This window comes from Lissotriton helveticus, chromosome 2_2 (genome assembly GCF_964261635.1).
Source record: "Lissotriton helveticus chromosome 2_2, aLisHel1.1, whole genome shotgun sequence".
Taxonomy (NCBI): Eukaryota; Metazoa; Chordata; class Amphibia; order Caudata; family Salamandridae; genus Lissotriton; species Lissotriton helveticus.
The window spans coordinates 298,644,414-298,660,246 of NC_136060.1; the positions used below are offsets into that span (position 1 = coordinate 298,644,414).

Here is a 15,833-nt window from a genome sequence, read left to right on the forward strand (position 1 = left end):
GATCGCAGTACCAACAGCGACAACAGCCACAGGGCCGCCAGACCTCTTACGGAAGGTCTAACTACAGGGGAAAAACCCAGAGAAAGGCCACTGGCGGACGCCAATGACCGTTTCCTCCAGCCAGTCCATCTACCATCTCGTTCTTTCAAACTTGGAGGAAAATTAACACACTTCCTCCACAATTGGAGATTAATAACTACAGATCGATGGGTACTACAATTAATCCAATTTGGTCACTCACTGGAATTCCATTCGACTCCCCCAACAACTCCTCCTCGCCCACTACCACACAGGCATGTACGCTTACTCCTTCAAGAGGTATCTTCCATGTTGAAGAAAGGAGCAATAGAACGAGTCCCTTCAGCTCAAAAAGGGAAGGGATTCTATTCCCGCTTCTTTCTCATACTAAAGAAGGTGAAGAAATGGAGGCCCATTCTAGACCTCAGGGCACTCAATACATTCTTGAAGAGTCAATCGTTCCGCATGGTGACTATCCAAGAGATCTTAGGGTCGCTGGAGGAGGGGGACTTCATGACGTCTTTAGACCTGCAAGACGCTTATTACCACATCCCTATCAACAAACGCCACAGGAAATTTCTCAGATTCGCAGTCGCAGGTCAGCACTTCCAGTTCTGCGTCCTCCCATTTGGCCTCAAATCAGCACCTCGAATTTTCACCAAGTGCATCTCCCCTGTGGCAGCTTTCCTACGACTACATGGACACCAGGTCTTCCCTTACCTGGACGACTGGCTGGTGAAAGCACCTTCTTTGACAGACGCAGCCGAGTCCTCCAACGCCTGTCTCAATCTTTTCCAGCACCTGGGTTTGACACTCAATTACCAAAAATCTGCCTTACAACCTTCCCGAATTCTCACCTTTCTCGGGGCAACCTTGAATACGAAATGCTCAAAGGCATTCCCATCACAAGAGAGGACACGCAAACTTGTCTCGCTGGCTACCGCAGTGGCCTCGAAGGCATCCCTATGGGTCCGCACTTTCAAGTCCCTCCTAGGGATGATGTCCTCGTGTATCCTGCTTGTCCCACACTGCCGGCTCAAAATGCGCCCTCTGCAGGAGGCATTGACCAGACAGTGGACCCAGTGCAGGGGCTCTTTCGAGGATCACATCGTCATCACTCAGCAGATCACAAAAGCCTTGCTATGGTGGACGTCGCCCAGGAACCTCTCGCAAGGTCTACCATTCCTACTGCCTGCAACTCCGCACGTCATCACTACGGATGCCTCCCTCAAGGGATGGGGAGCGGTCCTTCAAGAATTGCAGATCAGCGGCAAATGGACTGACCAGGAACGTCAGCTCCACATCAACCTCCACGAACTAAGGGCAGTCTTTCTATCTCTACAAGCTTTCCTCCCGCGCATCAGGAACTCCGCAGTGCTTGTCAGAACCGACAACACCACAACAATGCATTACCTGAACAAGCAGGGAGGAACGCGTTCGCTGACACTATCTCGCGAATCGCAAAAAATTTGGAACTGGCTGGTACTCCAGAATATCACTCTAACAGCGGAGTATGTCCCAGGCAAGGACAACCTCATAGCAGACGCTCTGAGCAGACGGAGATCGCTGTCCCACGAGTGGGAACTCGACCAAACAGTGGTGAACCAAGTCTTTTTAGAATGGGGAAGACCGCAGATGGACCTCTTCGCCACCAGGGAGAACGCCAAATGCCGCAACTTCGCAAGTTGGCATCCCCAATCGCGGTCCCTCGGAAATGCATTTTCCATCGCCTGGCGCAACGTGTTTGCGTACGCATTTCTGCCATTTCCCCTGATCCCAAGAGTCCTTCGGAAAATGAAAACGGAACACTGCACCCTAACTCTGATTGCACCGTTCTGGCCGAGACAGCACTGGTTCACGGACCTCCATCGCCTTTCAATCCAACCCCCAATCCGTCTGAGCCAACATCCGTCTCTTCTCACGATGTCCAAAGGCCAAGTACTTCATCCGAACCTGAACTCACTCAGATTATCGGCATGGCTCCTGAGTACAGAGAGTTCTACCAACTAGACATTCCGCAGGAGTGCAAGGATGTTCTCGCAAAAGCAAGAGCAGATAACACAAATAAGACCTATTCCTTAAAATGGAAACGCTTTTGCATCTGGTGTAGGGACAAAGGTCTCCATCCATTTCGAGTTACCCCTGAACAGTTGCTTCCATACCTATTACAACTGGCTCAATCAGGTCTTGCGCATGCTTCTATCAGAGTGCACTTAGCAGCAATCTCCTGGTTTACATGAACTTCAAAAGGACCCTCTCTCTGGTCCCACAGGTTAATAAAACAATTCCTTAAAGGGCTCTATAGATCCTTTCCTCGTCCAAGGAGAGTTCCAACATCATGGCATCTCCACGTGGTGCTCAACCAGCTGATTAAGCACCCCTTTGAGCCCATCCACAGGGCTGATATCAAATACATCTCCTGGAAAACAGCACTCCTACTTGCTCTGACCTCAGCCAGGAGGGTCAGCGAACTACAAGCTCTTTCTATACAAGATCCTTTCATGCAGTTCAAGGAAAATAGAGTGATTTTAAGAACTAATCCTCGATTTATTCCTAAGGTCCCGTCGGACTTCCACCTCAATGAACCTCTGGTCCTCCGTTCATGTTTCCCAAATCCCAGCACTGCAGCGGAAAAATCCCTGCACTCTCTGGATCTAAAGAGGTGTCTCAAGTTTTACCTAGACAAAACAAAGCACTTCAGAAAGACTAATCAGGTTTTCATCGCCTTCAGCAGACCTAGAAAAGGCATGCCACTTTCCAAACAAAGTATCTCACGATGGATATCTTCTGCAATTGCCTTTTGCCACGACAAGGCCGGACGGCCATTACATTCCAAGGTGAGAGCTCACTCTACAAGAGCTGTGTCCCCATCAACGGCGCTATTTGCTGGAGTGCCGAAACTGGACATTTGCAGGGCGGCGACCTGGAAGTCGCCGCATACCTTCACCAGGCATTACTGCCTGGATACGGAACTGATGCAGGATGCAGCTGTGGGCCAGGCTGTGCTTCGCCACCTATTCCAGTGAGGTGAGCCTTCCTCCTACCCACCATCCTTCACTGGTATGCACACTTACTTACTTACTTCTTGTTACTTGTTGATGGTTCTTAGTCGCATGATATGTATTATCTCAGACTGCTTATGCTGTTCCATCAGAAATGTGCATAATGTATTGCTTACTACTCTGATTCAGGCATGTGAATCTATGAAAGACACCCATAATACTGGATAAGAAATGCGTTACTTACCTGTAACAGCAGTTATCCAGTATTGGTGTCTTTCATAGATTCACATGCAACCCTCCCGCCTCCCCTGGAAGGGCGCACCTCTCTCTCTCTAACATGTATTACGCCTACCTAGCTTGGTGCGTACAAAAATATGAGAGACTGAGGCTCCTGACAGGAAGGTTCTAGAGGGAGGTGGTAGCTGATTGGCTACCTTCTGGAATTTGGTCCTTTTTTACAAAAGGACATAGATAGGCTACTAAGGCAAGGCCCTTAGGCCTACTTTTCTCTATGTATGTCTATAGGACATTACTTTTCTATATACCGGGGACTCCCATCTCGACGAAGGGGAATGATTCAGGCATGTGAATCTATGAAAGACACCAATACTGGATAACTGCTGTTACAGGTAAGTAACGCATTTCTTCCTCACCTTAGGATTACCCCCAGGCGTCAGACTGGATCTGGAAAATTTTTGTCAGTACCCCTCCGCGTCGGAAGGTGGCGTCGTTCGACTCCGCGTCCATCGTTGGCGTTGTGGTCTCCGAGATGATGTCGCAGCAGCTACTTAGACGCCGCCCTCGTGTGCTGACGTCAGTTCTTTCTTTTTTCGCGCCAGCAAGCGCAGATCCGGGAAGAGCAAGTACCCCTAGTCACTTTTTGACAAAGTTTTTTCTAGGCCTTTTACTTAGTTTCTTCAGAGTCGATTGACTCCTAGTGCCGTAGGGATTCCCGGCTTTAAGAACTGCGGAGACTGTCACCCCATGATGTCAGCGACAGACCCGCACTGCGTGTGTCTGTACTGCCTGGGGCGTGACCATGGGTCATGGCGCCGAAGACTTTGCGCCGCTCAATGTCTCGGTCCCGTGGGAGGTCGAGGGACCGGTTGCAGAGCCGTCACCATCGTTCGTCTGGATCGAAGTCTTCGCACTTGGGGTCAGGTAAGTTGAAGCATTCCAAAAAGAAGTCGAAGAAGCGTCGTCGCTCTGCGACATCCCCTCTTCCGCTGCGTGACACTGCTGAAGCTGCAGGGGTGGTGCCACCACTGCAGCTCCGACTGAACCTGCGATGTCCTTGCCGGCCTACCCACCTTTTCTGGGTCCGTCGGTGACGCCTACTCGGGTGCAAGAGTTTCTTCCTGCCATGGCCTGACTCTTTGGGCCGTCGGGCCCCGCCGGTACGTCTTCGGGTACCGCCGTCCTGACTGGGGGTCCTGCCCTTCCGTGGCCGGTGACTTCGGACCTGGCTGGAACCGGGCTCGGATCCCGGGCGACACCAGTTCACCTCCACCGGTGTCGACCCATCCCTCCTCTGCCTTTTAATTACGCGCTTTCAGACGTTCTTTTGGGCACTTGGTCCAGGCCCAACACAGGGGCTCCTGTGGCCAGGAAGGTGGCATGACGCCATCGCCTGGCTTCGGGTGACCCACTCTTCCTCTTCGAACACCCCACTCCTGAGAGCTTGGTTGTCCGAGCCTCTGCTTCCCAGAGCACGTTCCCTTCGGCACCTCCGGATTGGGAATCCAAGAAGCTGTTTTCATCTGCCAGCTTGGGGCTACAGTTGGTGAACACCACATGCCTCTTGGGCCGTTATTCCCACTCTGTGTGGGATACTGTTGCGCAGGTGCTGCCCCACTGTCCGGAGGAGGCCCGGACAGTCCTTTCCCAAGCTACAGCAGCTTGGAGAGACACCGCTAAGTTCACCATTCGTTGTGGGCTCGACACCACCGATTGGCTAGGCAGGGCGATTTCCACGACGGTGGCGCTTCTGTGCCACGCCTGGCTGAGGACAACTTTTTTCTTGGGAGATGTCCAGAACACTCTGATGGACATGCCCTTTGACGGCATTGGTCTTTTTAACATTTTTTTATAATTCTTTTTATTGAAACAAGCAGCCGTACAGAGGGCACAATAAATGGAGAAATAATACTGACATGTGAAGGGTGAAGATTACATTTCTACATAGAAAGTGGAACATCACGGGGAAAGGGGAACATTTGGTTCAGTGCACTCAGGTGGTGTACAGATTTTCCCCCGATAGCTATTCCAAGGGCCCCAGATGCGCACCCATTTTTTGGTGCACCCTCTAGCGACATATACCGTCTTCTCCCTAATATACACCAGTCAAGATCTCTTTTCCAGTCCTCTAGCGTAGGTGGTTTAGCAGCCCCCTCAATTGTGCAATGTTACTTTTAGCTATCATGAATTCCAGAGTGGCCCATTGTATCTGAGTGAATTCCAGAGTGGTCCATTGGATCTGTGGGTCGCCACATATTGAGGAGGCAATACCTAGCCACCGTTAAGAGCCGGGTATGTGATACAGCGAATAGTACCTCATTTATATTGTGCCAAAGAGAGCTGACAGTCCCATAGAATGTGTAAAAAAGTTCCTAGCTGACCGCACCCTCTCCTACAACCCCCTTCTCTGTAACCCCCATCTGTCTCAATCCCATCTCCTGTCCACTTTTCCCTTAGTGCCTGCAGGGGACCAGGTCGCCCAGGTCATATATCCTGCCCCGACGCTCCCTGCTCAGGAGTTTGGCTCTGTCCGTGGCTAGAGATTTATAGTCCTGTTGTTTTAGGCTCAGGAGATGAAGCTTCTCTGGAGAATTGCACGCTTCTAAATCTCCCTCAAGCCGGTAAATGTCGGCCTCTATGTCTAGTTCTTTTTGTTTTTCCCTCTTCGCCCCAGTGATCAATGACAGAGCCTGACCCCGGATCACGGTTTTAAAGGCTTCCCATAGGGACTACGATGAGGATACGGACCCTACGTTTTCGGTGAAGTAATTGTCAATGGCTTTGAGAAGGTTTGTACGAAGTTTAGGGTCTTTAAGATACCAGGGGTTAATTGGAGCCAGCCTACCCACTGCGGCTTGATTAAGTACTATGTGTGTCCATACTAGAGAGTGATCGGAGATGCCCCAGGCGAGATATCTGATTTCGTGTATGTGGGCAATTTGGGCTGCCGGGACCAGGCTGTAATCCAGGCGGGAAAGACTATGATGGGCGCCTGAGTGAAAGGTGTGTTGTGACTGACCTGGATGATATATCCTCCACGCGTTCACCAACCCCATAGTGTCAAGGAATTCAGGGAGCCAGCTTGCTGCGGGTCCTATTTCCCTGGGGGGGTAATGGTCCAGTGTACCCGAGACCACTGAATTAAAATCACCGCCGATGAAAAGGAGAAAGTCTAGCACTGTGAGAAGGAATGAACCCAGATCAGTGAAGGTGGAACCCTGCAGGCCCGGAGGAACATGGACTGACATGAATGTGATCGTACGACCCTCCCAGGTGCCTGAAATCCCCGTGTACCTGCCTCTTTAGTCAGTCCAGACAGAGTTGACCTCAAGTGGGAGTGAATTTTTGACCAGTTGTGAAAACTGCGTGTGCGACCATTCTGTAGCCTCCCCTGTGCATTGCTTTACAGAAGTTTCCGACTAAATGCGTCTCCTGTAGGAGGACGACATCAGGAGGATCTGGAGATCAGATGCCTTAGGCCTCCAGAGAAGCAGGTGTTTCACATGAGTCTAATGGCACTGCAGGGAGATTCGACTGGTGCTCAAGACTTTCCTACCTGTATCCAAGGTTGGCCCATCCAGATCAGGACTGACAATAAAACATCAATGTGGTATGTGAACAAACAAATGGGAGTTCGTTCTCCACTCCTTTGCCTAGAAGCGTTGTCTGTGGTTTTTGGCGCACTGTCAAATGATCCCGTTAACAGCAAATCACATGGTAGGGTTTCTGAATGTCAAATAAGACTGCCTTAGCCAGCGGTATCTTGCTGATCATCGCGTCTCCTGCCGGAGGTAGTCCAAGACCTCTTTGCGGGGTGAGGCACTTCTCTAGTGGACTTTTAGTCTTCTCAGAAAATGCTCAATGCCAACAGTTCTGGGCCCTCCATTATCTGTTGAGGGGAGCATTGACGGCCACATTTCAGTTGAGGTTGAACTTTCCGCTGTACTATGCTCTCTTCCCCATAAACTTGATTCGTTGAGTGCTGAATAAGATTCGCCAAATGCAGGCCCAATTCATTTTCATTGTCCCGGATTGGGATAGGAGGGTGGTGTATGCAGAACTTGGCACTTCATTCTTGCCTCTCATCCCTGCTCAAACTGCAGTTCAGATAGGGGAGTTGGAGGGAATGGTGCTGCACCCCAATCTAGGAGACCTCAAATTTCATGCTTGGAGGTTGAGCGTGGACATTTGCGCTTTCACTGGAGGTGGTTGAAATTGTCTTGTCAACTTGTTGCCATTCCATCGAAATATACTTCCTCTGGGAGATGAAACCATTTAAGTTCATGATGTACAGACACCAACGTAGACCCTCTTCCCTTTGAGCATGGTTGTCGTAGGTTTTGCAGTTTGCACTCACCCTAGCCCAGAGTGTCTGTAATTGGTAGTGTTAAAGGATATTTTGCTGCACTGATTGTGTTCCTCTGTATCTGTATGCTAGAGCAGACTTCCCTGTCCAAAACCCTTATTTAGATTTAACATATGTAATGGGTACTCTTTTTAAGCCACATCACAGACAAGTAATGAGTTAACAGGCCCTGAATTCCCATCTGCCATTCACCTCCTTTTCCCAGACAAATTGCTGTTGCGACCCAGGGCTGCTTTCCTGCCTAAAGTGGTGTCCCCTTCCACTTGGATTAGTCAATCACCCTACCAACCTTTCACCCCCCCGCTCCATCCCACAAAGGAGAAACCCCTGCTTGGCTGGATCCCGAGCAGGCGTCAACTTCTGTTTGGATCAGTCCAAAGGTATATGCCTGGATGACCAGCTTTTTGTTGAATACTGTGGTGCCAAGAAAGGCAAAGCAGTTCGAGAGTCAATGCTATCTAGATGGCTAACTCTCAGCGTCAAGACCTGCTATGCTTTGGCCAAAAAAGAGGCTCTGAAAGGAATAAGTGCTTATGCCACCACTGTTAAATCAACTACTTCTGTCCTTCCAAAAGGGCGTTCTGTAGGAACGTGCCCCTTTTTGCCTCCCACTTTTTGCCTAATGTTGATGCACTTAGGCTCCGGGTACCTGGTTGGCAGGAACCCAGGGCACACTCAGCCAATTTTCTTGCCCTAAACTGTACTGTTGCAAGACCCAATTGCCAACTCTATGGCAACATTCAAGTCCCTTGTAAGAGGTACCCTAGGTACCAAGGGCACTGTGACCAGGGAAGGTCTGTAAGTGCTGCAGCACTTATTGTGCCTCCCTTGGAGGCCCTGTACCTTAACACACACACACACACACTGCCATTGCAGGCTGCGTGTTTTGGTGCAGAGCAAAGTGAGCAGTCGACATGGCACACATCCCTGTGTGCCATGTCTTCAATCCACTGCGCTGGCATAGGTAAGCCACACCTCTAGCTGGGTGCACTAGGCTACTGTTGAGGGTACAGGTGCATGAGCCCTGTAACCCTACAGTGACTAAGTCCATTCTTAGACATTGTAAATACAGCAAACTATTAAGAGTATATGGATTGGGAGTTTGTCATTACGAACTGGACAGCACTATAATGGCTTCACTGAAAACTGGGAAGTTTGGTATCAAACATCTCACAACAATAAACCCAAACTGATGCCAGTGTGGGATTTAATAAAAAAATGCACTCAGAGGGCATCTTAAAGATACCACCTGAAAAACAACCTAACTAGTGTCCTGGCTGAGAGGCTGCTCGCCAGATGCCACCACCGGACATGTTTCTGGACCCCTGGGTCGAGAGCCTGCCACTCTCGGGATCCTGAAACAAAGCGCATCCTCGGTCGAGGTGCAAAGCCTCCTCCTTCAGGATGGGCTGGGTCCACGAAGGATAAGCTTTAAAGGCTTGCCACCTTTGTGTGCCTCCCCAGCCATTTGCTACTCCCAGCAACTGGTCCCCACCGGTTCTGACCCCACTTTGGACAGGAGAATCAGCTGGAAAACCAAGTTAGGATGAGAGGTGTGCCCACCTTTGCCAACTCCACCCCTCGGGTGGAGGAGGCGAGGTGAAGAACAACTCTCCGTCCCCGCCATCTTCAAGATGGTAGAACCTAGCCACCCAGAGTGAGGTTATGCCCCTCTCCTACTGGTATAATAGGGGGTGTACTCGCCCCAAGGAAGGAAACCATTGGCCCCAACCTGTACCTACCTGTAACACCCCTAAATGTAGTATTTAGGGGCAACCCTGAACCTTGCCTCCTCAGACAAGAAGAATCAAGAAGAAGATGGACCAAAGAGACGTGCTGAAGGAAGAAGAGGAGGACAGCAACTGACTTTGCCCCAGCCTTACCGACCTGTCCCGACCTCGAGCTCGTACAGCGAAATGGTGTGTCCTACATCCAGCAGCTCCCAAGAACCCGGAGGACCTGCCCTACCTTCCCCAACCAGACTTTGTTGGTGAGCAAATCCAGCGCTCACATGAGACAGACTCTGGCTGCAGCCAAATCCACAAGTCTGCACCACTCTGCACCCAAAGCCCATAGCCCAAGTTCGAGTGGCTCAACACCACAAGGAGGTCTCCCCGGCGATCCCCTGACCTGGGATCTCTGACCTACCTCAAGTCTCCAACTGACACCTTCAGCCCCTTTTTGGAGGATCTCCCCGACCGCGACTGGAGCCTGTAAGAGAAACCAGACTCCGAAAGACACCCCTGCACCCGACATTCTGTGGCCTTGGGTGGCCCAACCGATGGTATCCCAGCATACCAAGACATCCCATCTTACCTCTTCAACCTTTGGTGGCCTCCAGAAGATCTTTGTCCCTGAGCCTGCAATGTTTGATGCAACCGGGGAAACCCCATAGAAAACCACAGGGCAACCAATGCCAAAACAGCACCCTTCACCCGGCCGCCCCTTTACCTCAGGGGGTGCACAATGTGTGGGCTAAATCGAATCACCCTTTGCCCTGAGCTTAAGTCCAGGAGCCTTGCTCCCACAACCTTGTGGCCTGCTTGTGAGCAGCCAACAACCGGAGTCCTCTATCCTGTGTTGGATAACATTGGGCCTCAGCACTCTGCACCCGGCCGCCGTAGTGCAGCTAAGGGTGCTTTGAGAGTGCATCCTTGACCCTGGGGGCACCCTCGTTCTAACCCCAGAAAACGGACTCCCAAACCTAAGTACTTACAGTTGAACCGATAACCTGGTTTTCTCCCATAGGACTGCATTGACTGCTTTCTTGTGAAGTGTTCTGTGTGGAGTTAATTTGTATGAAACCTTAAGCTACACAAGTACAAAAACTGATTTTACTTTTTATCTAGGAAATGTCCCAGTGTGATATCTAGGCATATCACACTTAGTAGAAAAAGTGACTTAAAAAGTAATCTGAAATTTAACGTACAAAGTAATCTCAATAGTAACTGAAAAGCAATTTCAACTGTTTTATGAACAAGTGACTTACCTGTAACCAATCCAATTAAATTCTAATGCATTCAAACTGTATATAACTGTATTATTCTTGTAAAGTACTACTCCACTTACCTGTAACACGCCTGGCTTTATTATAGAAAATAAAATACAATTAAATAATAATTTTATACACACAAGTTGGTCTGAGTTCAGTCTTTGAGTGTGTGACATCATTTCTTGCCTGAGTGTGCACAATGAATGCTTAACACTACCCTCTGATAAAGCCTTACTGCTCGCCCACTTTACCACGAATAGAGTAAGGTATTATTTACTTTTACCTCTGCCTACCTTTGGGGTTACATTGGACTCTGTGCACGCTATACCTTACTTTGGTATAGTAAATACAGAGCCAGCTTCCTACATTGGTGGATCAACGGTGGGGTCTACAACTTTGCATTTGTTGGACTGACTTGGTCAACACCTGATCACACAACAGAACTCCTCAATTGTCTTTAGAGTTCTGAATGTTTTAAATTGACAATTGTTTTCAAATTACTAAAAGTCTTGTTGGGGCTTTGGTTAAGTCCCTTTAGAATTTTAGAAAATTAAAAAAAACTCACTATAGTTAGGGGTAAGAGGGGTTAGAATGTCTCTTAACATGAACCCAGTTATTACTTAAAATATACCCAATGACATAGAGAACATGGTTGAGGAGCTCAACCTCACCCCTTAGCTTCACTTAGAATTTATGGACTTAAGGTCTCCATGTAAACTTAAAAACGTTGTCGTGGGTCCTCATCCCTCCAAACAAATACTCAAGGAACTATTGGTAGGGTATGCTAAGGACCACCCCCATGAGCAATGTGAAGACCTCTCATATGGGGAAGAGGTTAGTGGGGGATGAGGATAGCGTTCAAACCCCTTTACGTCCTAGGGAGAACAGGGCCCCTGTGCCCCTGACTCCAAGAATACAACTCGCAGCACTTAAATCCCACACAGGTGGATCAGGTGCATCTGAGCCAATTGAGGACAGCCTCATTGAGGAGACCAACCTCTTAGTGAGGTTGACCAAAAGATTAGACCTAGAGACCAGATTGCCGACTCTAGAAAAAGTTAGTTAGTCAATAGTCTATACGTAGAAGTGGCATCCGAAGGGCTTCCCTCGGGTTTTAGCATACAAGAGAGACCTTCCTGCATCTAAGAAGGCAATTCGCCTAGAGTCCGAGCCTCCCTAAAGACCTCTACAACTTTTTCTGTTAATAGGGGCTTGTACAAATAGTAAAAAATCTATCTGTAAGCCATCGCTACACTGAGCTTTATTTGCGGGCAGTGCCCCTTGGGCTTCCTGCATATGTTCCTAGTAATGTCTGCACCCAATTCTTTGCGAAAGGCTGCAGGAGTTCTGTCTCAGCCAGAAAGGACACTGTGGACTCCTGTGCGACCAGGATCACACTCCTATGTTCCGGGAATGCGTGATTAATTACAGCCTCTGTCGTGACCTGTACACCATTGGTGCAATGTAGCACCATCACAGGTGTTGCTACAGACTCCCTGTTGAGAATCTAAGGTAGCAGTTTGCTGGGCTATTGTGTTACCTGATTCCGGGAAAGAATATCCCTTGATCTCCGGATCCAATCCAACCTGCTAAAAGAAGTTATGCTAATGAGTGACTAGCGTTCCTTATCTGCCAGATGAAGCTCTCTCCACTCATCTGTGCTTCCTGTGTTGGACATTACTTGATGCAGCACGCACACCATATGTGGATTTGTGTTCTGCTTCAGAGGGCGTTTATCAATTCCTCCACCCAGAACACAGTTAAAATCTCCGACCCACACTACCGTGACATCCAGGCAGCCCTTCAACTGATCCTTTATCCTATAGATAAAATCCTTGTCTTAGTGTTTGATGCATAGAGATTAAGGATGAAGATCTCCCTCCCATCCTGTACCTCCTGTAGGAGGATACATCGCCCATACAAATATGCTTAAGAGTAAGTCTGAAGTCTGCTTAGTGGCCACCCACACAGTGATGCCCTCCTTATAGTTGTCCCACATTTCTTTTTTAGCTTGTCTTCCTCAGACTCTTATTGTTTGTCTCTTGGATGCATGCTATATGAACCTTTTAACGATGGAGGTAAGCCAAGACCTGTGATGTACATAATCCACGGACATTCCAAGTAAGGAAGTTATACTTATAACAGATCATGGGTCCAATGTATATTCATTTGTAGGCAGTGCCCCTCCTCCTCCATCCCCTCTTCTCGGGACATCCCTCCAGTTGTCGAGAGACCACCCAGATAATAAGCAGGAAAGCAACGTAACACCGCTGCTCTGAATATTCAACAACCTACCCCCATCTCCACACCAAGGCCCTCCCCAGGTAAACACTTGAAAACATCATAACTCTGTATCTGCCCAGCAATCCTTCCCAAATACCAGTGGTCAGATAAAATTCTCTATGTAACTTTAAACACTATTCTGTTGGGTATAATGTATGAAGCGAGTGCCGCCCCAGTGGGTCTGAAAATTAGAAACAGTTGAGGCTCTCCAGGGAAGGTCCCTTCAGCTGTTTTAATCAACCCCAAAATGCAATGCTTTCTATCGCAAATTGTCTGATAACATTCAAGTGCTCCAACTTACACAAATCTTACCTCGAAGTAATATGACACCTTTTGTGCCACAACTGGTGTTGTCTCCATCCACCAGAGATACATCCCAGTACAAAGTATTCATACATTTTCTTCTTATCATTGCCCTTCATGAGTGACCTTTCCGGAAGAGCAAAGTTGAATCCTCCATGCGTTCCGGGGAAGCTCCTCCACTACTCTCCCCCCCTCTCCCTCCCCCCCCGAGACATAAGTTACTCCTCCACAGCCAATGTGCCATCCTCCTGTACCATTATTCATGATGACTTCCTGTTTCTCGTGCTGTGGGACTCTGAAGACCCTCTCCACTGCCCCGCACATCTCTTCCTTCTGGCGAAAGTCTGGAATGTCCCACACTCTGATGAGGAAATCTTGTCCCATAGTTCTAGTTAGGACCACACCTCCAGATGCTAGAAACACATTGTTTTACTATGTGCAACGACCTGTAGGCTAGCTGTGTATAATTCATGGCCCTGAGCTTTTCTTTCACATCGAGTGTAGTTTGGGTAAATTGTGTTTTTAAGCTTGTCGAAGTGGACATTACCAGTTTTCCTGGCTTTCCTGAGAATAACGTTGTGGTCCTTATAATTGTAAATCCTTGCTATTAGCGCCCAAAGTGAGGCACCTGGTAGCAGTTTCATTGCCAATGCTTTCTCCACTGCAAACATTTTCTACTCCTCCTGCAGTTTAAGTACATTGAGGATCCATTGTTGCAAGAAGTGTTCTGGCGCAGCTCGCTTGGATGCCTCCGGGAATCCCAGTAATCTCAGATTGTCGTGCAAGTGCTGTTCCGCGTACCTGACTCTTTATCTTCCAGAATCCTGGTAGCTACCATCATCCTGGACATCTGATCCTTAAGTGTATTCACTTCTTGTTGTTTCACATCGGCTACATTATGCAGGTCAGTTAAATTGTAGATTCACTTCGAAGGGGACCGACTCAATTTTGCCCTCCAATGCAGTCCTGGAGATCTGTATAGCTGTCATCAAGTCTGCCCTCGAGAGTTCATCCGAAGAGTTCCCAGCATCCTCTGGTGTCATGCATGGCACGTGGTGCGCTGGGCAATGCCCTTAATGTGCATTGAGTGTTGTGCGTGTATTGAGTGATTATTGCTCTGTGTGGTGCGGGCAGCCTAGTCTTTCTCCATGTTCCACTGCTGTGATCACTACTCTCCTGCTCTGTCCTGTTTCTCCCGAGACCCTTTGGTCTGTCCACGCAGACAAGCACCCTCCTCAGCCAGTCCTCCGTGACGTCAAAGACGGAGACGGTCCTCGCAATGTGTGGCAAGCAGGGCAGCCCAATGTCTCCTAACAGTGTTCCAAGTGTGGCAGTAAGGGTCACCCAGAGATTTCCAGAGTGTCCCACCAACGCGATATTAGTCCGCTGTGTTCTGTGGCCAGCTCCCTAGACTTGGCCCAACAGTATGCCCGCACTCACCTGCCTGCCAATAACATTGGTTAACAACTAGCAGTCTGTCTGCTCGCCCAGTGCAGCTGTAAGTCATTGGTGCCTACACCCGGCCGTTATCAGGGGATTCTTCTCCCCCCTCTGTCCTCTGATGCGCTCAGGCCGAAGGAGCCCTTCCTAATATGGCTGCCGCTTGTTCCTCTCCTGTTGCGGCTCCCTTATCCTCTGAGGATTAGGGGCTTTGCTTCACGTGTGCTCCAGCGATCCTCCTCACCTGGTCCTCCTGGCCTAGAACAATCTAATGAGACCCTACGAGGGAATCAGTAGCTGGACACCTCTGATGCGTGCCGTAGCACAGGCCCTAAGCAACCACCCTTAAGCCCGAGCAAGGTAGTCTCGATCCTTGGCCAGAGCAGCAGTCATATTATATGTGCTCTGAATTAGCTTCCTATAGAAAAAAGTATTGTATTTAAATGTCTGTGTATTTGCTTCAAGGGAATACATGACTATGGTCCAGTTTTCATGAAGGAGTTGTTTTACTGGAATGTTCCATCCTGAGCCCTACGGTCCTCTTCCTCCAATCGCCTTGTGACCTCTAAGGGCAAGAAAACACAGCAAGGTGTTGGGCAGGGCCTTTGATTATCTGGTTGTGATTTTTTTAGACTCCCTTCTCAATCTGAGATCCCAAACAGATTTGTTCAGTTGTACTAAATTGGCTGTTTGCACACTAAATTTCACTTGGAGCTTTTGTTGCCCAACTGTTCTTCTAGTTCTAGGACACCTGCAGGTAGCTAGATGCTCCATACACAATTTAAATAAATAGCCCAAATAACTACTACTTCCAGTACACTGTGCCACCCGATCCAATTTGTTGGTAATAGGAGAGAAACTATTACTACAGAAGTCTCCTGCAGGTTCCTCTTGCAAATGTTCAATGGACATGTAACTGCAAATGTCAAGTGACAGATATTGAAAGCAAATAGCAAGCTAGTAACGTTTGTGTCCTATTTCTGTTGAATTTATTTCTTTTTGTATAACAGGGCATTAACTTTGGGAGGAGGATTGCCTAATTTGGAACATCTCAATCTCTCTGGTTGTCTCATTGTGACTGGAGCTGGACTACAGGAATTGGTTTCAGCGTGCCCTTCTCTAAACGACGAACACTTCTACTACTGTGACAATATTAATGGTAATATTATTCACAAATTGCTTTTGATTTTTA

General features: G+C 48.6%; 1 protein-coding gene across 1 annotated transcript in view; it reads left to right on the forward strand.

The window, feature by feature from the left end:
- FBXL5 (F-box and leucine rich repeat protein 5) overlaps positions 1-15,833 on the forward strand; it is a 384,640-nt gene that overhangs the window by 225,444 nt on the left and 143,363 nt on the right. Inside the window, exon 10 of the mRNA XM_078678451.1 lies at positions 15,652-15,800. Coding sequence (XP_078534577.1) covers positions 15,652-15,800 — 149 coding nt within the window. The remainder of the gene's footprint in view (positions 1-15,651; positions 15,801-15,833) is intronic.